Source organism: Cherax quadricarinatus, chromosome 60 (genome assembly GCF_038502225.1).
Source record: "Cherax quadricarinatus isolate ZL_2023a chromosome 60, ASM3850222v1, whole genome shotgun sequence".
In the NCBI taxonomy this organism is placed as follows: Eukaryota; Metazoa; Arthropoda; class Malacostraca; order Decapoda; family Parastacidae; genus Cherax; species Cherax quadricarinatus.
This window is the reverse complement of record NC_091351.1, coordinates 18368937-18392917: the sequence shown is the minus strand read 5'-3', so window position 1 is coordinate 18392917 and position 23981 is coordinate 18368937. Positions and strand designations below refer to the sequence as shown.

At 40.6% G+C, this 23981-nt stretch overlaps 1 protein-coding gene across 4 annotated transcripts in view; it reads right to left on the bottom strand.

The window, feature by feature from the left end:
• IntS6 (integrator complex subunit 6) overlaps window positions 1-15963 on the bottom strand; it is a 438513-nt gene extending 422550 nt beyond the window's left edge. For all 4 annotated transcript variants that reach the window (XM_070097997.1, XM_070097998.1, XM_070098000.1 and 1 more), the window contains exon 1: window positions 15713-15963. In XM_070097997.1, coding sequence (XP_069954098.1) covers window positions 15713-15829 — 117 coding nt within the window. In that variant the 5' untranslated portion in view covers window positions 15830-15963. The remainder of the gene's footprint in view (window positions 1-15712) is intronic.
• Window positions 15964-23981: the final 8018 nt, after the last annotated feature.

Below are 23981 nucleotides of genomic sequence, written 5' to 3'. Positions count from 1 at the left end.
GTCTCATCAGTCATTGCTGCATCTTCAATAAAGGTAAGTGTCATTTATTCTTCATTTAGTAGACTAGTACATGCACAATATATACTGTGCATGTACTACTCTACTATTGTGCATGTATCCTTCTCTTTGTGTGTAGGAAAATGTATATTTCATGTGGTAAAAAATTTTTTTTTTCATACTTTTGGGTGTCTTGCACGGATTAATTTTATTTCCATTATTTCTTATGGGGAAAATTCATTCACATACCGATTATTTCGCATAACAATTACCCCTCTTGCACGGATTAAAATCGTTATGCGGGGGTCCACTGTATTAGTATAAATGTGTCTTCTTGATTTTAGTTTGTTTACTGTACAGTACTGTACAAATAACTGAAGAATACAATCTGTATAAAAGGAATATAAGCAAAATGCCATTAAATGAATGTATATTTAGCGAGGCCCAGAGTATGCATGCAGTTTCGTGCATACTCTGTTCTGTATTTTTTTTTAGATAAATATGCTGTATATGTGTGAGTTTAGTTAGAATAATTAGGTATGTATGTGGTTCAAATAAATGATTTGCCACAGTATATTTGTTCAGTGATTTAACTTAACATCAGATGCTCAGCGATACATATCAATATAATTTTTTTATTGCACTGGCTGTCTTCCACTAAGGTAGGGTGACCCCCCCCCCCTCACAAAAAAAAAAAATAAATAAAATAAATAAATAAAATAAATACAGTGGACCCCCGCATAACGATGGCATCGCATAGCGATTTTTCCGCATAACGATTACTTTTATCGCAAAATTTTTGCCCCGCATACCGATTAAAAACCCGCATACCGATTTTCGTCCGAGACGCGTCCAATGTGCCCTCACATGTGCCGGCCGTCCCATTGTTTACCAGCCAGCCTCCGCGGTAACATCCAAGCATACACTCGGAATATTTCGTATTATTACAGTGTTTTCGGTGCTGTTTGTGGAAAATAAGTGACCATGGGCCCCAAGAAAGCTTCTAGTGCCAACCCTGTGGTAAAAAGGGTGGGAATTAGTATGGAAATTAAGAAAGATTTTGAAGGGTTTGGGGCTAACCCTGAGAAGCCTATGCCAGTTGTGGAATCCATTGTGCCTACTTCAAAGATTAAGGAAATGTGTGCAGAGTGGGTTGAACTGCAAACCTTTATAGATGAAAATCACCCTGACACAGCTGTTGCAAGCCGTGCTTGTGACTATTTCAATGACAATGTTATGGCCCATTTTAGGAAAGTCTTGAAGGAACGGGAGGTACAGAGCTCTATGGACAGATTTGTTGTGCGACAGAGGTCCAGTGACTCTCAAGCTGGTCCTAGTGGCATTAAAAGAAGAAGGGAAGTAACCCCAGAAAAGGACTTGCTACCTCAAGTCCTAATGGAAGGGGATTCCCCTTCTAAACAGTAAGAAGATAATGCTCTCCCCTCCTCCCATCCCATCAATCATCACCAGATCTTCAATAAAAGTAAGGTGTCATGTAATTGTGCATGCCTTTTTCAGTTTGTGTGTATTAAAATTAACATTTCATGTGGTAAAAAAAAATTTTTTTCATACTTTTGGGCGTCTTGCACGGATTAATTTTATTTCCATTATTTCTTATGGGGAAAATTCATTCGCATAACGATTATTTCGCATAACGATGAGCCCTCTTGCACGGATTAAAATCGTTAACCGGGGGTCCACTGTACTCATAATGTTGCTCAGTCGTTTACTGTCTTGCCAGAACACAAACATCACAGTTTGGATATCCTCCAAACTGCAATATCCCCACACCTTCAGAATGCAAGCACAGTACTTCCACCTCCAGGACTCAAGTCCAGCTACCCAGCTTAAGAGAGTAAATAATAAAAAAGAATAAAGAGTAAAGACTTTATTTCTTTCTGAAGGTAACAATGTTCAATTACAATTTTCGTTTGATAAGTACAAAGAAAGCCACTACTGTGCCATGGCATTTTGGGCAGACTAATCCTAGTACATAACCCTTTCAGGGTCGGTGTCATACTATTACAGCTTGCATGCCAGGGTTGGTGCCGTACTAGTACGCATAAATTCTAGCGCCTTCAAATCTAGTGAGAGAAAGCTGGTAGGCCTACATATGAAAGAATGGGTCTGTGTGGTCAGTGTGCACAGTATAAAAAAAAATCCTGCAGCACACAGTGCACACACACACTAACAGCACCTTTCAAGGCAGGTGAAATTGCTGACCTAGAAAATGTACAGAGAACCTTCATACGGCACGCATAACGGAGATAAAACACCTCAATTACTGGGAGCGCTTGAAGTTCCTGAACCTGTATTCCCTGGAACGCAGGCGGGAGAGATACATGATTATATACACCTGGAAAATCCTAGAGGGATTAGTACCGAACTTGCAAACGAAAATCACTCACAACGAAAGCAAAAGACTTGGCAGACGATGCAACATCCCCCAATGAAAAGCAGGGGTGTCACTAGCACGTTAAGAGGCCATACAATAAGTGTCAGGGGCCCGAGACTGTTCAACTGCCTCCCAGCATACATAAGGGGGATTACCAACAGACCCCTGGCAGTCTTCAAGCTGGTACTGGACAAGCACCTAAAGTCGGTACCTGACCAGCCGGGCTGTGGCTCGCGTGGTTTGCGTGCAGCCAGCAGTAACAGCCTGGTTGATCAGGCTCTGATCCACCAGGAGACCTGGTCACAGACCGGGCCGCGGGGGCGTTGACCCCCGGAACTCTCTCCAGGTAAACTCCAGGTAATGAGAAAAAAAAACTCCAACCTTGTTTTTGGTTGAAAACAGCGACTTTGCAGTGTACAGTGGTCCCTCGTTTATCATCATTAATCCGTTCCTGGAAGTGCGACAATTATCGAAATACACAATTTTCGAATCAATTTTCCCCATAAGAAATAATGTAAATACAATTAATCTGTTCCTGGCACCCAGGAAATATAGATGTAGTACATAAACAATACAATGGGAAATGATGAAACATTAACAGCATAACACTTACCTTTATTGGTGATTCTTTTTAGTGTATGGAAGAATGGAGGAGGAGAGAGATAGGATTAGTTACTGTTCGGAAGGAGAATCCCCTTCCATCAACACCTCAGGTACCTAGTCCTTTTCTGGGGTTACATACTTCTCTTCTGTTTCTTAATGCCACTAGGACCAGTTTGAGAGTCACTGGAGTCCTGTCTCACAAAAAAAGTGTCCAGAGAGCTCTGTTTCTGACGTCTCTTTAACCCTTAAACGGTCCAAACAGATCGATGTTCAAATTCGTAGTGCTCCAAAAGTAGATCTACTTTTTTTTTACATATTTTCAAATACAACAAAAAAAAAGTAGATAAGTTTTTTTTACACGTTTTCACATGTAAAACAAACAAAAAAAAGATATACATTTTTTACATACTTTCAGATGTTGAAAAAACGTATATATACGTTTGGACCATTTAAGGGTTAAAACTTCCCTAAAATGGGCCAAGACTGTCACTGTACAAGTTGCCGATATGGCTTGCAACATCCTTCTCAGGGTGATGTTTCTCCATAAATCTTTCCATCCTACCCCACATTTCAAAAATCTTCCATCTCTCTTCCTCATCTTCTGCAGCAAGTTCCTGAGCTGCGATCTGTTGCTGTTCTTGCTGAAGCTCTTGCAGCTCCCCAGAGGTTAGCTCTTCATTGTGGTCCTCCACCAACTCTTCCACATCCTCCAAACTCACATCCAACCCCATGGAACTCCCCAATGCCACAATAGATTTCACAACTGACATAGGCTCATCAGGGTCAGCCAAAAACCCTTCAAAATCCCTCTTGTGGACACAATCTGGCCATAATTTTCTCCAAGCAACAACAACTTCCTTGATTTCCTTTTTCTTTGCAACGATGGAAGATATGGTTGTATGGGGTTTGTTATACATCCTGGCCAATTCGGCCACACATATGCCACTTTCATATTGTTCAATGATGTTTTTCTTAAATTCAATCGTATTTCTCACCTTCTTTACCAAAGGCTTGGCACTAGGAGCTTTCTTTGGAGCCATGGTAGCTTATTTAGCACTTGCAGGCACTAAAATGAATGGAATATTATAAAATATTTCGTATGACCAAGTGAGGGGACCATCGCTCACTGGTAAACAATGGCACACTGGCTGGGAAGGGAGGCCGAGGCGGCTCAGAGCTGTGAGTATGCGTCCAGGACGAACGACGATTAGAGAGTCAACCGACCATTTGCGAGCCAATGTTTGGACGAAAATAATGCGACGATTTCCGAAAAGGACTACTATCGAGCCCGACGATTATCGAGGGACCACTGTATTTTCGTATGGTATTTATGGTTGTATTCTAGTTTTCTTGGTGTCATTTTATAGAATGGAAGACATATTACAGAAATTGATTTGATTTTCATTGGTTTCACAATGAAAAGTACCTTGAAATTGAGCTCAAAGTAGCAGAAATGTTCGATTTTTGCCAATTTTCGAAAGCAAACAAATCATGCCACGCGTCCAATACACGTCAATTGGTGAGTCTAATATTCTTTCACAAGTACACTGATATTATTCATACCATTTTTACACTAATGCAGTAGTCTGCATAACAGTAAATCTTCTGTTTATTGTGAGAATAAAAGTTCGAAGTGGAAAGCTAAAGAAATGTAAGAGGGGCGTGGGGACGTGACTAATGAACAGAGAAAATGTTATTTTAGTACCAGGAATGTGTCTTGTTTATTCTGGACTATTTTGAAATTGGCATCTTTTAAAATTAGCAAAAATTGCCAATTTTTGACCACTTTACTGGATAGTTGAAATCGGTAATTGGCTGGTTTCTTGTACTCATTTGATAAAAAAAAATGGACTTCTAACGAAATAACTGAGTTTTGTTGACTGCTACATTGGAATTGGCCGAAAATAGGGCTCAAAGTGGGCGAATTCACCAATGCGTAAACATCGTTGAGACTAACACCGCGAGAACATAATTCCATAAGTTTTCCATCAAATTTCATACTTTTGGTGTCATTATGATCGGGAAAAGATTCTCTTATCATTTCATGAAAAAAAAAAATTATTTTTTCGAAAAAATTTTCGACCCTGAGAACAAGTTTAGGAGAGGCCCTGCTGACCCCAAAGGGGTCATCCCTTTGACTGTCAAGACCCCAAATCCTTAACCCTTTCAGGATCCAGAGGCCAAATTTCAAAGTGTTCACCAGTATCCAAGAATTTTAAAAAAATAATTGTTATTTTTTCTTATGAAATGGTAGAGAATCTTTTTATGAAGGTAATAAAACAAAAAGTACGAAATTTGATGGAAAACTGATGAAATTATGCTCTCGAGAATTTTGATGTGTCAGTGATATTTACGCATCAGTGATTTTGCGGACTTTGACTCCCATTTTAGGCCAATTACATTATTCCAGTCGACCAAATTCTTAGCTATTTCACTAGTATTACTTCTATTCTATCGATTGAGCAAAAGAATTCGCCAAGTCAATTGTTTCAACTACAAAATAAAGTGATCGGAAATTGGTAATTTCACCAATTTAGTGCAAAGTTCAAAATACGCACTCCAATTTCAAAATAAGGTCCAGAATAAATAAACAATGCAGGTATTCTTGGCACTAAACTAACATTTCCTCTGTTCATTTTATTTATGTTTTCAGGCTTTACTAATGAATTCCATTTTGATTTTTTTATTCACATAATGAATTTTTTTTCAAACCAAAAAATAGAAGATTTACTGTTATGCAATATTGTAATAATTGTATAAATAATATCAGCACATTTGTGAACATATATTAGACCCACGAACTGGCATGTATTAGACATGCGAGGTCATTTGTTTACTCTTGAACATTGGCAAAAATTTAACATTTCTGCTGCTTTGAGCTCAGTTTCAAGCCATTTCCAGTACTAAAACCAATCAAAATCATCTCTATTTCTGTAATATGTCTTCCATTCTATCAAATGAGACCAAACAATCGCAAATACAACTATAAAAAACATACAAAAACACTGCAAAGTCTCTGTTTTAATCGAAAATTACAGTCTCAGCTTTTTCTCTCATTATGCACTGTGTGTTGCAGGATTTGTTTTACGTGGTGCACACATACCACATAGATGTATTCTCTCATATCAAGGCTAAAATTTACCGCCCACAGCTTATCAGAGTGAGCTGAGCTCTATGTACAGCCGTAGATCTATTGCACAGACCCTCAAGGGGTTAAGTGTTTCTCTGTGTCGCAAAATATTGGAAAAAAAAAGCTCCTGCGAAGTTAGCGATCTCGGCATTATATACGCATCAGTGATTTCGCCCAATTTGTGCCCCATTTTCAGCCTAATCCATTGTTCCAGTCAACTAAACTCATAGCCATTTCTTTACAACTCCATTTATTCTATCAATGAGTACAAAAAACACCCATTTACCAATCTCAACTGCCCAATAAAAAGGTCAGAAATTGGTAATTTGGCCAATTTCACTCAAATTAAAAAAGAAACAATTTCAAAACAGGGTCCAGAATAAACAATGCAGACATTCCTGGCACTAAAATAACATTTTCTCTGTTCATCAGTCATGTCTCCAGGCCCCTCTTATATTACTCTTGCTTTCTATTTTGAATTTTTATTCACATAAAAAATAAAAGATTTACTGTTATGCAAACTACTGCATTATTGTAATAGTTGTATAAATAATGTCAACCCATTCATGACTGCATATCACAATGGCTAATTGGACACTTATTGGACAGTAATGTCATTTGTTTACTCTTGAACATCGGCAAAAAATCGAACATTTTCGCTAATTTGAGCTCAATTTCAAGGTCCTTTTCATCGTGAAACCAATCAAAATCATCTCTATTTCTGTAATATGTCTTCCATTATATCAAATGAGACCAAGAAAAAGAGAATACAAAAATGAATACTATACGAAAATACACCTAAAAGTTGGCATTTTAATTCAAAAACATGGTAGGAGTTTTTTTTCTCATTATGCACTGCGTGCTGCAGGATTTTTTTCATAACGTGCACACTTACCACACAGATCCATTCTTTCACATGTGGGCCTACCAGCTTTCTCCCGCTTGATTTGAAGCCGAGAGAATTCTGGCGCATTAATACATCAAAAAACACTGGCTTGTAAAACGTATATATACAATACTGACAGTCAAAGGGTTAAATCTGTATAGTGTATGCAAAAACTAAATAAAATCTTACTGACTTCAAGTATGAAACTCCAAACACAGAAATTTCTTCTCATACCATGCCCTATTACAACAAAGTTTCATGAAGAGGCCTCTATAAGGAATTTCACAGCTGACCTAGAGACTGTTGACTGGCCTACAGAATTCTCCAAGGCCAATGGTACTGATGACTGGACAGACATTTTTCTCAACAAATTATTAAGACTATACAATAAACATTGTCCTATAAAAACGAAACAGATCACAAACAAACGGCTTGGTTGCCCATGGCTAACCAGCACCATTCTGAAATCCACTGATAAGAAACACCAATAAGAAAAGCAATATACACAGGGCTTAATACACAGAGATATTCTTAAATACTATTCATCAGTTCTCACCAAAGTAATAAAGAAAGCCAAACAACTATACTACTCCAGCAGATTCACTGACACAAGAGGAGATATAAAAAAGACCTGGAAAACACTCCCAGATTCTAGGGACACACAAACTGAAAAAAAACAAGAATATTGTCCTAACTAAACCTAATGAAACACCACTGCATCCCACTGACACAGCTAACAAGATAAATGACTTCTTCTCAACCATAGGATCTAATCTCGCCAATAAAATCCCACGTACCAATGCCCATGCCAGGGACTACCTAGATGGGAATTTCCCAAATTCCTTCTATCTTGTACCAACTGAGCCCACAGAAGTCATCGAGATCATAAAGTCACTTAAAAATAACTCGGGGAATCTGTCTAATGTCCCACCATTATTGTACAAGCGAGCGGCCCATGTCCTTTCGCATGCTATTTCATTACTTTTTAACAAGTCACTAGAAACTAACACCTTCCCGAAACTACTCAAGACAGCAAGGGTTACACCAATACATAAAGGTGGTGACCCTACAGATTTAAACAACTAGTATAGGCCAATATCAAACTTACCATTGCTATCCAAAATCTTTGAGAAACTCATGCACAGGAGACTATATTCATTTATAACGGCACAAAACATACTCAACCCCTGCCAATTTGGATTCAGGAAAACTAAAAGCACTAATGATGCAATTATAAAAATGCTAGATCTGCTTTACACAGCATTGGAAAATAAGGAATATCCGCTAGGAATTTTTATTGACCTAAGAAAAGCTTTTGACACAGTAGACTACGGCATCCTACTCCACAAACTTGACCACTATGGTATAAGAGGCCATGTGTTTGCATATTTCAAATCCTACCTTACTAATAGTTATCAGTATGTCACCATTAAAGACACAGCATCATCAACACGGCCACTTGATACTGGAGTTCCACAGGGAAGTGTCCTTGGTCCCCTGCTCTTCCTCATATACATCAATGATCTTCCAAACGTATCCCAACACCTGAACCCCATTCTCTTTGCTGACGACACGACTTATGTCATCTCTCACCCTAATCTTGCCACCCTCAACACCATTGTTAACGAGGAGCTGCACAAAACATCGACTTGGATGACAGCCAATAAACTTACGCTTAACACTGACAAAACCTACCATATTATGTTTGGTAGCAAAGGAGGAGTTGCGCAAATTAACATTAAGATCGACAACACTCTAATTGCCAGACATAATGAGGGCAAATTCCTTGGCCTATACCTCAACAACAACCTGAATTTTAGCACCCATATAAAACACATAACTAAAAAAGTATCCAAAAACTGTTGGGATCCTCTCCAAGATATGATACTACGTGCCGCAAACTGCCCTTCTCACACTATACCACTCACTTATTTATCCATACCTCACCTATGCTATTTGTGCTTGGGGATCAACTGCAGCAACTCACCTAAAGCCAATAATAACCCAACAAAAAGCCGCAGTAAGAATAATCACTAAATCCCATCCCTGGCAACACTCCCCCCCATTCTTCATAGATCTAAACTTACTCCCTGTTCAGCACATCCACACTTACTACCGTGCAATCTACATCTACAGGACCTTAAATTCCAATATTAACCTTGACCTAAAATGCTTTCTTGATAGTTGTGACAGAACCCACAGGCATAACACCAGACACAAACATCCCTATGACATTCCCCATGTCCGACCAAACCCTTACAAAAATTCAATGCATGTCAAAGGCCCTAAAATCTGGAATACCCTCCCTGAATACTCTAGAACTGCAGACACATTCATCACCTTCAGAACTACCATTAGAAAACATCTTATCTCCCTGATACACCCCATCAACTAATTACATGAATACCACCAGGTGGTTCACACTTACACTCACTCACCCGCTTGACCATAAACACAGAAATATCAATCTTAATCTTAAAATAATGAATCCTAACTAGTCATAAGTTGGCCTGTGATACTCCAATACTGAAACTATGTATTGTGCAAAAACAAAAGCATTCACATTGCTAAACTCACAAACTAGTATTTAGTCACTTAGCTATAATACCAACTTACCTCATAATTTGTAACATTTTAAAGTTAAGAATTTATCTAAGTCTGCCCGAAATGCCTAACCATGCTAGGTGTTCTAGTGGCCCCCTCTGTAATTAGTATTTAAAACATGTAAGCCACACAATATCCAAATTCTGTAAACTCAGCATTGTAATCTTTATAGAGAATAAACTTGATTTGATTTGATATTTTATGGCGGGAGGCAGATACTTATTTCACCGACTACAATGTTTGTGCATTCAACTTGTTACCGAGGGAATGTAGGGTCGAACACCACACGAGGCAGGTCATACAGGCAAGTCTCCTAACACCTACTGCCCCTATTACTTAGTTTTCAGATTCAGATTCTTTATTTCAGATCATTGCAAACACAATATATACAATAATCAGAAAGCCCATAGGATGCACAGCATTCTGGGCAAAACTTTGACTGGTAATTAGACAAATGTTTGGGGGTTATATCCTGGGGAGTGCATAAAATGGTCAACACTAGAAATGAGCAACATGGGATAACTTTACTGGGATATCCTGGGTTACTACCCAATAAGAGTTAATAATCCGAAGTCTCCTTAGCCATGTGTGATGGCAGCTACATAATATATTACTGTTTACAATAATGTTTTATCACTGATTACATCATTGCTTAGTTAATCTTAAGCCAGCCCGTAATGCTATGCATACAAGTGGCTTTGGCATGCTGCTCTTACCTGTATTTTTTTGTACCTCTGTATGTATGCTCAAATTACTAAATAAATAAATAAATAAATAAAAGAAGCAAAATAAATATACAGCATCTTGTCCCACTGTATTATTACTGCAACTAAATAACTTGCTGTATCTTCACCATCTCAAATCAAAGTTTATTCTCTATAAGGATTACAATGCAGGGTTTACAGACTTTTGTTAATGTGTGGTTTACATGTAGTAAAATACTAATTACAGAGGGGGCCACTAGATCTCTATTCAATCACTCCACAAAACCCGTGGCCTGGTGGCTAAAGCTCTCACTTCACGTGGCGAGGGTTAGGGTTCGATTTCCAGTGAGGGTAGAAACATTGGGTGTGTTTCTTTACACCAACTGTCTATGTTCCCCATCAGTAAAATGGGTACCTGGGAGTTAGCCAACTGGTGTGGGTTGCATCCTGGGACAAAACTGACCTAATTTGCCCAAAATGCTATGCATAACAAGTGGATTTCTACACAGTAGTATGTCACTGATGTCAGTTAGGACTGTATACCTTGTACATGTACTTGTAGAAATTAAGATATTATCATTATTATTATTTTTTTTTTAACAAGTCGGCCGTCTCCCACCAAGGCAGGGTGACCCAAAAAGAAAGAAAATCCCCAAAACGAAAATACTTTCATCATCATTCAACACTTTCACCTCATTCACACATAATCACTGTTTTTGCAGAGGTGCTCAGAACACAACAGATAAAGATACACAACATATCCCTCCAAACTGCTAATATCCCAAACCCCTCCTTTAGAGTGCAGGCATTGTACTTCCCATTTCCAGGACTAAAGTCCGGCTATATAAAAATAACTGGTTTCACTGAATCCCTTCACTGAATATTACAATGCTCACACTCCAACAGATCGTCAGGTCCCAAATACCATTCGTCTCCATTCACTCCTATCGAACATGTAAATGAAGTATGTAAGTGTAATTAGGTACAGGTACACAGAAGTATAGTTACACAAATCTAGGTAATTACAGATATCATATATAGTGACATATGTACATTACTTAAGATAACCCAAAAGTCAAAGACTTATTTCCACTGGGGTCCTTGTAATATCTTATTATTGAAAGTCTAGCTGTAAGATGGAGATCAAGCTGTAAGATATCTGACCATTTATTAAAAGATAAAGATTTATTTCTTTACAAAGGTTACAATGTGTAATTATAATTTTGATTTGTTAAGTACAAAGAAAGTCACTATCATGCTGAGGCATTTCGGGTAGACTAATCCTAATACAGTGGACCCCCGCATAACGATCACCTCCGAATGCGGCCAATTATGTAAGTGTATTTATGTAAGTGCGTTTGTACGTGTATGTTTGGGGGTCTGAAATGGATTAATCTACTTCACAATATTCCTTATGGGAACAAATTCGGTCAGTACTGGCACCTGAACATACTTCTGGAGTGAAAAAATATCGTTAACCGGGGGTCCACTGTACTTAAAAACTACTTAGGTCTAGACAGGATAAGTGTGGTTATCTTAATTATTCATTATTTTAATACTAATGCAAAGTAGTCAAAGTTTAAAGTTTACAAGAATAATAATCTTGATGTTGATGTACTATGATTGTAATTAACAGCATAAGAAGTTCTACTTTAGTGTCTGGATCTTGAATAACATTTAATTAAGCATTAGGATTAATATGTCCGAAATGCACTGCATAATCAGTGGCTTTCTTTCTTTTGTGCCTACCAATGTTTTATTACATGTAAAGTACATTATATGTACTACAATCAAAGAAATAAAAACTATTGGATAATGGGCTAATACAGTTTGAGCCTTTCACTTAAGTTTATTATGTAAATTCTCCAATATTAAGAGGGTTATGCAATGAAGACAGTTATGTTTTGAGCCTGTGGGAGGGGGGAATTTATTTTTGCTAACCCAAATATAAATCCAACCAAACTTAACCTAGAATTTACCTCTAAAACTAGTTTAGATTATGTTTATTTTTCTACCAACCAATGGACAAGTCTCCTCCATACATACAACTGTCTTCACTGCATAAATCACTGGATATTTGAGAATTTATATAATAGTTTATCACTAAGCTAAAACAAAGTCCCTAAACTCAATATTGCTCAAATTCAAATTTTATTTCTTTATACGCAGTACAAAAATATTGTAGCTACACGTAATAAAACACTGAACAAGTCATTTAGTCTGACTTTTAAGGTTAACCTGGGTAATCTACACACATGTTTCTATGTATGATACTTTTTGTAGCTGTATTTGTGTGTAACTGTACCTAAATAAACTTACTAAAAAAATCACAATGTACTACATGTTCAGCTTGTAAGAAGACTTATTCAAACTACCATGGCCTGGCTGGCTAAGCTCTTGCTTCACACACGGAGGGCCCGGGTTCGATTCCCAGCGAGATAGAAACATTTCGATGCATCAACAACACAGCCACTTGATACTGGAGTTCCGCAGGGAAGTGTCCTTGGTCCCCTGCTCTTCCTCATATACATCAATGATCTTCCAAATGTATCTCAACACCTGAACCCCATTCTCTTCGCTGATGACACGACTTATGTCATCTCTCACCCTAATCTTGCCACCCTCAACACCATTGTTAATGAGGAGCTGATCAAAATATCGACTTGGATGACAGCCAATAAACTTACGCTTAACACTGACAAAACCTACTACATTATGTTTGGTAGCAGAGCAGGAGATGCGCAAATTAACATTAAGATCGACAACACTCTAATTGCCAGGCATAATGAGGGCAAATTCCTAGGCCTATACCTTGACAACAACCTGAACTTCAGCACCCATATCCAACACATAACCAAAAAAGTATCCAAAACGGTTGGGATCCTCTCCAAGATACAATACTACGTGCCGCAAACTGCCCTTCTCACACTATACCATTCACTTGCATATCCATTCCTCACCTATGCTATCTGTGCTTGGGGTTCAACTGCAGCAACACACCTAAAGCCAATAATAACCCAACAAAAAGCCGCAGTAAGAATAATCACTAAATCCCATCCCTGGCAACACACCCCCCCACTCTTCATAGATCTAAACTTACTCCCTGTTCAGTACATCCACACTTACTACTGTGCAATCTACATCTACAGGACCTTAAATTCCAATATTAACCTTGACCCAAAATGCTTTCTTGATAGTTGTGACAGAACCCACAGGCACAACACCAGACACAAACATCTCTATGACATTCCCCGTGTCCGACTAAACCTTTACAAAAATTCAATGTATGTCAAAGGCCCTAAAATCTGGAACACCCTACCTGAAAATTATAAAACTGCAGACACATTCATCACCTTCAAAACTACCATCAGAAAACATCTTATCTCCCTGATACACCCTGTCAACTAATTACACAAACACCACCTGGTGGTTAACACTTACACTCACTCACCCATTTGACCATAAACAGAAATATCAATCTCAATCTCAAAATAATGAATCTTAACTAGTCATAAGTTGGCCTGTGATACTCCAATAATGAAACTATGTATAGTGCCAAAACAAAAGCATTCACATTGCTAAACTCACAAACTAGTATTTAGTCACTTAGCCATAATACCAACTTACCTCATAATTTTGTAATATTTTAAAATCTTATCTTATTATTATTATATTAATGGAGAGCACTAAACTTACAGGTGAGTGTTACAGCATCTGAGTGAACAGTAGGAAGGATACATTCAATTCCTTGAATCAAGATCCCTCACCAGCATCAAGGTGCCTTCCTTGAGAGGTTCCAATAAATCTTGAGAGATAATACAGGAAGACAGCCAAGCAGTTACTTAATGAAAGTTAATAAAACAAAGAAAGCCAAATGGTGCAATGTATTGAAGGTTAATAAAGCAAAGATAGTGTGACTTACTGGAGGTTATTAAAGCAAGAAAGCCAAGCAGTGTGCCTTATCGAGGTGAGATTTGTTTGGATGTTTAACCTAGATTATTAGCCACCCAGGATAACCCAAGTAAGTCAGTGCGAGATAAATGGTTTAAAACCGACAAGTTGAAGATTGATGGACTGAACACATTAACTCCAGGCTGAGGGACTGATTACTTCAAACTACTCCTCTCCTTACATCTTTCTGCTTTGTACTGGACTGATGAAGCCACTGTGTGGCGAAATGTTTCCTCAATAAAGATTCCCATATGTTGCATAAGTGTCTCAATCTTCAAAGTAAGTGTGCTATCAAGGGACTATTTCTTATTTCTATTGTGGTCCCTCATTCTTGTCCCCCCAGGATGCGACCCCCCACTTGATGACTAACACCCAGGTACCTACTTCCTGCTATGTGAACAGGGACAGCAGATATAAGGTGAGTAACACTCGAGTGTACCTAATTACTGCTAGGTGAACAGGGATAGCAGGTATAAGGAAACATACCCATTTTACCTGTGCCGGTGATTGAACCACAGACAAATGTATGTGAGACGAGTGCAGTGCCAACCCAGCAGTGTAATTAAGGGATAATAAAGCAAGTAAGCCAAGCAGTGTAATTACTACCAGTGAGATTATACTTAGGTCGTCCTCCCCCAGGATGCGACCCACAGCAGTCAACTACCTCTCAGGTATATGTATTTACTGCTAGGTAACAAGCAGCAAGTGTTAGCACCCCTGCCCATGTCTACCCTTGCCCAGGATTCAACCTGGATACTTTCTGTTGTGAGCTAAACACCTAACTACTGGGCTGGAAGGTACAGTACATTAATCATGAACCTGGACTTAGAGTGACTCTCTCCTGAGATTTTAGTTAAAATGATCACAGTTGAAAAGTACTATAAGAGTTGTGAATATTATCATAGGAAGTTGTCTTATATAGACGTTAAGTATATTGTGCAGTAGTTAGGCTTGCCAGGTGTTATATACCAGGTTTATGGTACCTAGTAGTACCACTGGTACCTCTCTTATCTTGTTATATCATCACTTTTCCTATAATATGATAGATGTTTGATGTGACAAGTTTTATCATACGATACACGAGCAACTTTGATGTGTGATGAATACTGAGAGTGATATATAGTGTTGGTGTGTGTACTGCTGCAACACCTGCTATCTTACTCTCCCACACAGGTGTTTATGCTATATATATGTTATATATGAGGTGTTGTCACATCATTGGTGATGACATGACTGTAGCCACCAGTCACGCTCACACATTCGGACGCGCTCTCTTTGAACTGCCTCCTTAATGTAGCTTATATTGTGTTAACTACAACCTCTAACATTGTTCAACCTAACTCAATATACGTTAAATATGTGTGTCTGAGAGGAGAAACTGGCCACAAGATTGTGAGTGAGATAAGAGAGTAATAATGAAGGAAGATCAGTGTTATACTCACCTTCACGAATGTCTCCACGGCGCCCTTCGCTATGTCCAACATTGTTGGTCTGGCGCCTATGAAAGTTCTCTGGTTCATGGACGCAGAAGTGTCGATCAGAAACACTATTATTGTCATGGTGGCAGCAAGTTACTAGTGTGTCACATGAAGGTGTTACCAGGAATTATTGGGCGATGATAGACAACAACATCACGTACTGCTGCCACTGTTGCTGGACTACCACTGATCACCACCACCACCACCACCACTCTCACACCTCTCACCCTCCCTCACCCCACTCACCCTCCCACACCCCTCTAACCCCACTCACCCTCCCACACCCCTCTCACCCCTTCCCTCTCTCTCCCACACCCCTCTCACCCTCCCACACCCCACTCACCCTCTCACACCCCCACTGACCCTCCCACACCCCTCTCATCCACCCAGGCCCCACTCACCCACCCAGACCCCACTCACCCTCCCACACCCCTCTCATCCACCCAGACCCCACTCATACACCCAGACCCCACTCACACACACACACCCCACTTACCCACCCACCCACCCACACCCCACTCACCTTACCACACCCCACTCACCCTCCAATACCCCTCTCATTCTCCCACCCAGACCCCACTAACCCTCCCACACCCCACTCACCCTCCCACACCCCACACACCCTCCCACACCCCACTCACCCACCCAGACCCCTCTCACCCACCCAGACCCCTCTCACCCTCCCAGACCCCTCTCACCCTCCCAGACCCCTCTCACCCACCCAGACACCTCTCACCCACCCAGACCCCTCTCTCCCTGCTAGACCCCTCTCACCCACCCAAACCCCACTTACCCACCCAGTCCCCACTTACCCACCCAGACCCCATTCACCCAAACCCCACTTACCCACCCAGACCCTACTCACCCAAACCCCACTCACCTTCCCAGACCCCTCTCACTCACCCATACATCACTCACCCACCACTCTTTCACCCAGATCCACTCACCCAGGCCCCACTCACCCACCCAGACCCCACTCACCTTCCCAGACCCCTCTCACTCACCCAGACACCACTCACCCACCACTCTCACTCTGTCCCCAATCACCCATCACTCTCACATAGACCTCTCTCGCCCACTACTCTCACCCAAACCTCACTCACCCAGGCCCACTCACCCACCACTCTCTCGCACACACACCACTCACCCACCATTTTCTCTCTCACCCAGACCCACTCACCCACCTTTCTCACTCACCTTACTCTGTCTCTCTCTCCCCCTCTCCCTCTTTTCTCTCTCGCTCACTCGCTTGCGCGCGCGCACACACACACACGCGCACACACACACACACAAACACATTGCTCATCAATAACCAATGGGATTCTGAGGAGCTTGAGAGGAGACAGGGGAGAAGCAAGAGACTACGTAATAGGAACACTTTTGTTTGGAGGCCCCAAGGTGGTAATTGCAGTGATGTATAACCTACCACAGAATAGCAGGAGGCCAAGACCAAAAATAAAAAAAATATGATGAAAGTAACAGAGCAATGGTTGACACACTGGCTGAAATGTTCAGAAAGGCCCTTGTGGGCAGGGCAAAGCTACTAGTTGTGGGTGACTTCAATCGCGAAGAAACTGACTGGGGAAAACCTGGAGCCACATGGGGGCCCAGAAACATGGAGGACTGAGATGTTGGAGGCTGTACTGGAGAACCTCATGCATCAATACGTAGGGGGACATTACCCAAGAGAGAGAGAGGAGAGGAACCAGCAAGACTGGACCTAGTATTCACCTTGAGTAGTGCAGATATTGAGAGCATCACATATGAAAGGCCCCTCGGAGCTAGGGATCACATGGTTCTAAGCTTCGAATACATAGTAAAGTTACAAGTGGAGAGAAAAACAGGAAGGGCAGGAAGAATGAAGCCAAACTACAAGAAAGGGGACTACATAGACATGAGGAATTTCTTGCATGAGATTCAGTAAGACAGAACAGCAGGGAATTCAGTAAACGAGATGGATTATGTGACAATATGTAAGGAAGCGGAGAAGAGGTTTGTGCCCAAGGGTAACAGACTTGGTGACAAAGCCAGAACGAGCCCTTGGTTTACCCAAAGGTGGAGAGAGGCTAAAACTAAGTACGCTAGAGAAGGGAAGAAGTATAGAAGGCAAAGAACCCAGGAGAATAAGGAGAGTAGTCAAAGAGCAAGAAATGAATATGCACAAATAAGGAGGGAGGCCCAACGACAATACGAAAATAACATAGTAGCAAAAGCCAAGTCTGACTCAAAGGTGTTGTGCAGTCACAGCAGGAAGAAAACACTTAAAGATCAGGCAATCAGGCTGAGGAAGGAAGGAGGGGAGTTTACAAAGAACGACCTTGAAGTATGTGAAGAGCTCAACATAAAATTCAAAGAAGTATTCACAGTGGAGACAAAAAAGTCTCCAGAAAGACAGTGGTGAGGTACACCATCAAGTGCTGGACACAATACATACAACCGAGGATGGGCCGGATAATGTCTCTGAGTCCCACTGTGATAACATGATCGTAGATAAGTATGTTTATGGAGCAACTTGCAACGTGAACAGACTGACTGATGTTGTAGTGGCCAGGCTTAGGCTTGGTTACAAGTACTTCTGGCAGTTTGGGAGACACAGATGATGATCAAAGTAAATGCAAATTATGTGATCAGGCATAGGGTCACTGTCTTGAACACTATGTGCTTAATTGTCTACTTATTAAGGAATACAGAGACAGTAAAATAACCTATGTGACATGTCAAGATATCTTATTAATGAAAATAAGATACCAGATATACTAAGCAAATTTCCTAAATTTGCATGTAAGAGATAAGTGAACTGTAGATATGTAGATAAATAAGAACCCATATGTACACCTGCTAACCCTTTTGGGGGCCTAGTTCCTAGGTCTTTTGTGTATCCATGTGCTATTGCGCTACCGTCCACAGGATGGTTATGGGGTGCAAAATAAACCAGCCACTTCGCTGGCAAAATCTAAATCTAATCTCTGAGCCCTGAGAGAGGCACTGTGTACCACTGATAATCTTCTACACATCTATTGAAACAGGGCAACTACTCAAGGTATGGAAGACAAATGTAGTCGCAATTTTTAAAATGGAGACAGACACACAGCATTAAACTACAGATCAGTATCATTGACATGTATTGTACGCAGAGTCATGAAGATTATCAGAAGAGTGGTAGACCTCTTAGAAAGGAATGAGCATATATATGACAACCAGAACAGATTAAAAGACAGGAAATCCTGTCAAAACCTACTGGAGTTTTATGACAAATGGAAGCAGTAAGAGAGGGGGGGGCCTAGATTGCATTTTCTTGAACTGTAATAAGGCTTTTGACAGTTCCACACTAGAGATTTGTGCAAAAGCTGGAGGACCAGGTATGTATAACAGGGAAGGCAATGAAAGGGGTCAAAGAATAACTGACGGGCAGGCATCAGGAAGTCATGGTACATTATGAGGTGTTAGAGTGGGCGCCTATGATGAGCGGGGTCCCACAGGGGTCAGTCCTAGGACCGATGCTGTTGCTGGTACATGTGAAAGACATGACGGAAGGAACAGACTCAGTGTCCCTGTTTGCAGAAGATGTGATATTAATGAGAAGAATGCAGTTGGAGGAGGATAAGGCAGGACTACAGAGGGATCTGGACAGACTGCAGGCCTGGTCAAGCAACTTTCTCCTGGAGTTCAACCCCACCAAAGTCATGAAGATCGGGGAAAGGCAAAGAAGACAGCAGATGGTACAGTCTAGGAGGCCAAAGACTACGAACCTCACTTAAGGAAAAGGATCCTGGGGTATGTATAATACCGAGCACATCTCCTGAGGCGCACAACCAAATAACTGCCGCAGCATATGGACGCCTAGCAAACCTAAGAATAGCATTCTGACATCTCAGTAAGGAATGTGAATTCCAAACCTGTGCTGCAGAATGCAGCACCAGTTTGGAATCCACACCTAGCCAAGCATGTCAAGAAATTAGAGGAAGTGCAAAGGTTTGCATCACGGCTAGTCCCGGAGCTAAGGGACATGTCTTACGAGGAGAGGTTAAGGGAACTCGACCAGACAACACTGGAGGACATGATAAAGTTATAAAAAAAATACTCAGAAATTGACAAGGTAGACAGACAGGATGATCCAGAGATGGGACACAGCAACAAGGGGTCACAACTGGAAGTTGAAGACTCGGACGAGTCACAGCAATGTTAACAAGTATTTCTTCAGTCACAGAGTTGTTAGGAAGTGGAATAATCTGGAAAGTCAGGTAGTGGAGGCAGGTACCATACACACCTTTAAGAAAAGGTACGATAAAGCTCATGGAGCAGGAAAAAGTGTGGACCTACTAGTGATCAGTGAAGAGGTGGGACCAGGAGCTATGTCTCGACCCCTGCAACCACAAATAGGCGAGTGCAGCATATATTTTAAACAGTCTTACAATTACTCAAATTCATCCATCAATTCAACTTATTTTAACAATATAAAGAAACACTGGACAGCACACAATGACATCCATATTAATTCTCTGTTAATGGAAGCTCCACCGTCATGCTATAATTAATTAGGTTAATGTTTTTTTATTTCTAACAAACGACAAAACCCTTAATATGGCAGACGATTGCTTTCGTTAATTATATAGCAATTATAACAGAAGAGATATTTTGAAGAGGTTGCAGGATTTTTTTTTTCCTACCTCCAGTTTTTCTATATTATTTCACTCAACTCGAGAACGCCTCGTCCAATCTGATTTAAATTTTCAACACTTGTGTGGAAAATTACATTTATCTGAATGTATCATTATGTACATAACAGTAAATGAACAAAGATAATTATTATTTATGAGTTAGACAAGTAGGAATCTGGGACACCTAGGTCGCAAAAAATGTCCCCCTTCGATACCTACCACTGTCTTATCCACAAGTTGCTCTGGACCTATTAATTATAAACGAAATATACATACACCAGGAATGCTGGTAAATATATATATATTTGTGGACTGTATATTATATTAAAAAATTATTATATATAAACACATTTATATAATAGAAGGAGAATATATCTTAATCATAACACTCACCAGTTTGACTGGAGATTAATGTGTCATGTACAGGACCCCCCCCTTTTGCCTACATTTATGAAAAATTTACTGGCCAGAATTTAAACATAAATTAGACAGCTTATCTGAGGTTCCTGGAGTTATCCTGTCCTGTCGCCTGGTACTCAAATTATGCAGGAATGCACATCCAACAATTTCGGCTCCTATTTGAGAGGTGTCAGCCCAATTTTAACCTCTAGAGCACGAAAAATTCTTCCCATTACTAATTAACGTCTGTTTAATTCAAACAATAATAGCGACTGACCTCCCCAGCCGCAGGTTTCCCATTTTCGATAAGATACTTCTTTTAAAAATACAATATAGGGCATCTATTTACCTATAAATTACCGTATTTCCGGAAAATATATACTACAGTATTTTCCACACTGCGGCCGGCCGGAGTTCGTTGCTAAACAACTCAAATTGCTCATTTGACAATGGTGGAGGACCTGGGTACATATAGGATCTGGCATCCACACGGCGACATATTACACAAGATTTAATCACCCTTTTTACACTTTGCCGTCCTTGTGGAATCCAGAAAGTTTCCCTAATACTGTTTAAGGTATCTTGTACCCCACCATGCATTACATTTTTATGGGCATCTAGAACAATTAAATTTGTTAGATGATGAGTTTTGGGCAGTAAGATAGGGTGTTTAGCATAATCACCCAATTCAGCATTTTGTAACCTACCTCTGCACCTAATTACATTGTTCTCTAAACACAGCCCCAATTTCTCTATTATGGAACCTTTCACAATTTTTCCTTCCATCATCAATTTAATATCATTTCCATAGATTTCTTCTTGTACCCTCTTTATCCAATATTCAAGAGGATGTGAAAACTTATATGAAATATTCATCTTGTTTAGAAATTTAAACACCAACTTTGTTACATTGATTAGTTTGGGTAAAGAAGAATACCTATTTATATCAATGGCTAAGGGAGGACAAACTATTGGAGCGGTGGTCACAGTAATTTCAACAGGAGCAATACACGCCTTTTGTACAGACCAATTAGCTTTATTTACCAACCAACTCAGTCCTTTAAACCATGATAGAGCATTTACAAATTTAGCATAAGGTAAACCTCGAGACAAGAAATCAGCTGGATTCTCCTCACCAGGTATTACCTGGAGTTTACCTGGAGAGAGTTCCGGGGGTCAACGCCCCCGCGGCCCAGTCTGTGACCAGGCCTCCTGGTGGATCAGAGCCTGATCAACCAGGCTGTTGCTGCTGGCTGCACGCAAACCAACGTACGAGCCACAGCCCGGCTGATACGGAACTGACTTTAGGTGCTTGTCCAGTGCCAGCTTGAAGACTGCCAGGGGTCTGTTGGTAATCCCCCTTATGTGTGCTGGGAGGTAGTTGAACAGTCTCGGGCCCCTGACACTTATTGTATGGTCTCTTAACGTGCTAGTGACACCCCTGCTTTTCATTGGGGGGATGGTGCATCGTCTGCCAAGTCTTTTGCTTTCGTAGTGAGTGATTTTCGTGTGCAAGTTCGGTACTAGTCCCTCTAGGATTTTCCAGGTGTATATAATCATGTATCTCTCCCTCCTGCGTTCCAGGGAATACAGGTTTAGGAACCTCAAGCGCTCCCAATAATTGAGGTGTTTTATCTCCGTTATGCGCGCCGTGAAAGTTCTCTGTACATTTTCTAGGTCGGCAATTTCACCTGCCTTGAAAGGTGCTGTTAGTGTGCAGCAATATTCCAGCCTAGATAGAACAAGTGACCTGAAGAGTGTCATCATGGGCTTGGCCTCCCTAGTTTTGAAGGTTCTCATTATCCATCCTGTCATGATTAAATGTAAACATATGCTGACCCTATATTATACTCCTCTTGCATCTGATTAATTTCAGCAACTCTGTTTTGTACGTACACAATTTTACTGTTTCCATTACGAATCCATTGCAAGGATACCTCATTATCAGACCAAATTACAGTGTCGCTAATATTTATCTCCTGCAACTTATTTCTTATATAATTAGCTAATTTGACACCTACATAAATGGCTGTTAATTCCAACTGAGGTAAGGTACGTGATTTAATTGGAGACACCTTAGCCTTAGAAATAACAAGAGAAATAACACTATTACATTGAAGGTAAGCAACTGCTCCATATGCCAATTTTGAAGCATCACAAAAAATGTGGAGTACATTTTTCCCATTTGGATTGGCCACCTGGCGTGGGAACTCCAACATTGGAATTTTCTCATAATCACCAATTAATTCTTCCCACCTAACAGAACACAGTGAGTAGTCGTCAACAGAGTAAAGTCCGAGGCAGCTACGGTGAAAAGCTCTGTTCCACAAGGCACAGTACTCGCTCCCATCTTGTTCCTCATCCTCATATCCGACATAGACAAGGATGTCAGCCACAGCACCGTGTCTTCCTTTGCAGATGACACCCGAATCTGCATGACAGTGTCTTCCATTGCAGACACTGCAAGGCTCCAGGCGGACATCAACCAAATCTTTCAGTGGGCTGCAGAAAACAATATGAAGTTAAACGATGAGAAATTTCAATTACTCAGATATGGTAAACACGAGGAAATTAAATCTTCATCAGAGTACAAAACAAATTCTGGCCACAAAATAGAGCGAAACACCAATGTCAAAGACCTGGGAGTGATCATGTCGGAGGATCTCACCTTCAAGGACCATAACATTGTATCAATCGCATCTGCTAGAAAAATGACAGGATGGATAATGAGAACCTTCAAAACTAGGGAGGCCAAGCCCATGATGACACTCTTCAGGTCACTTGTTCTATCTAGGCTGGAATATTGCTGCACTCTAACAGCACCTTTCAAGGCAGGTGAAATTGCCGACCTAGAAAATGTACAGAGAACTTTCACGGCGCACATAACGGAGATAAAACACCTCAATTACTGGGAGCGCTTGAGGTTCCTAAACCTGTATTCCCTGGAACGCAGGTGGGAGAGATACATGATTATATACACCTGGAAAATCCTAGAGGGACTAGTACCGAGTTTGCACACGAAAATCACTCACTACGAAAGCAAAAGACTTGGCAGACGATGCACCATCCCCCCAATGAAAAGCAGGGGTGTCACTAGCACGTTAAGAGACCATACAATAAGTGTCAGGGGCCCGAGACTGTTCAACTGCCTCCCAGCATACATAAGGGGGATTACC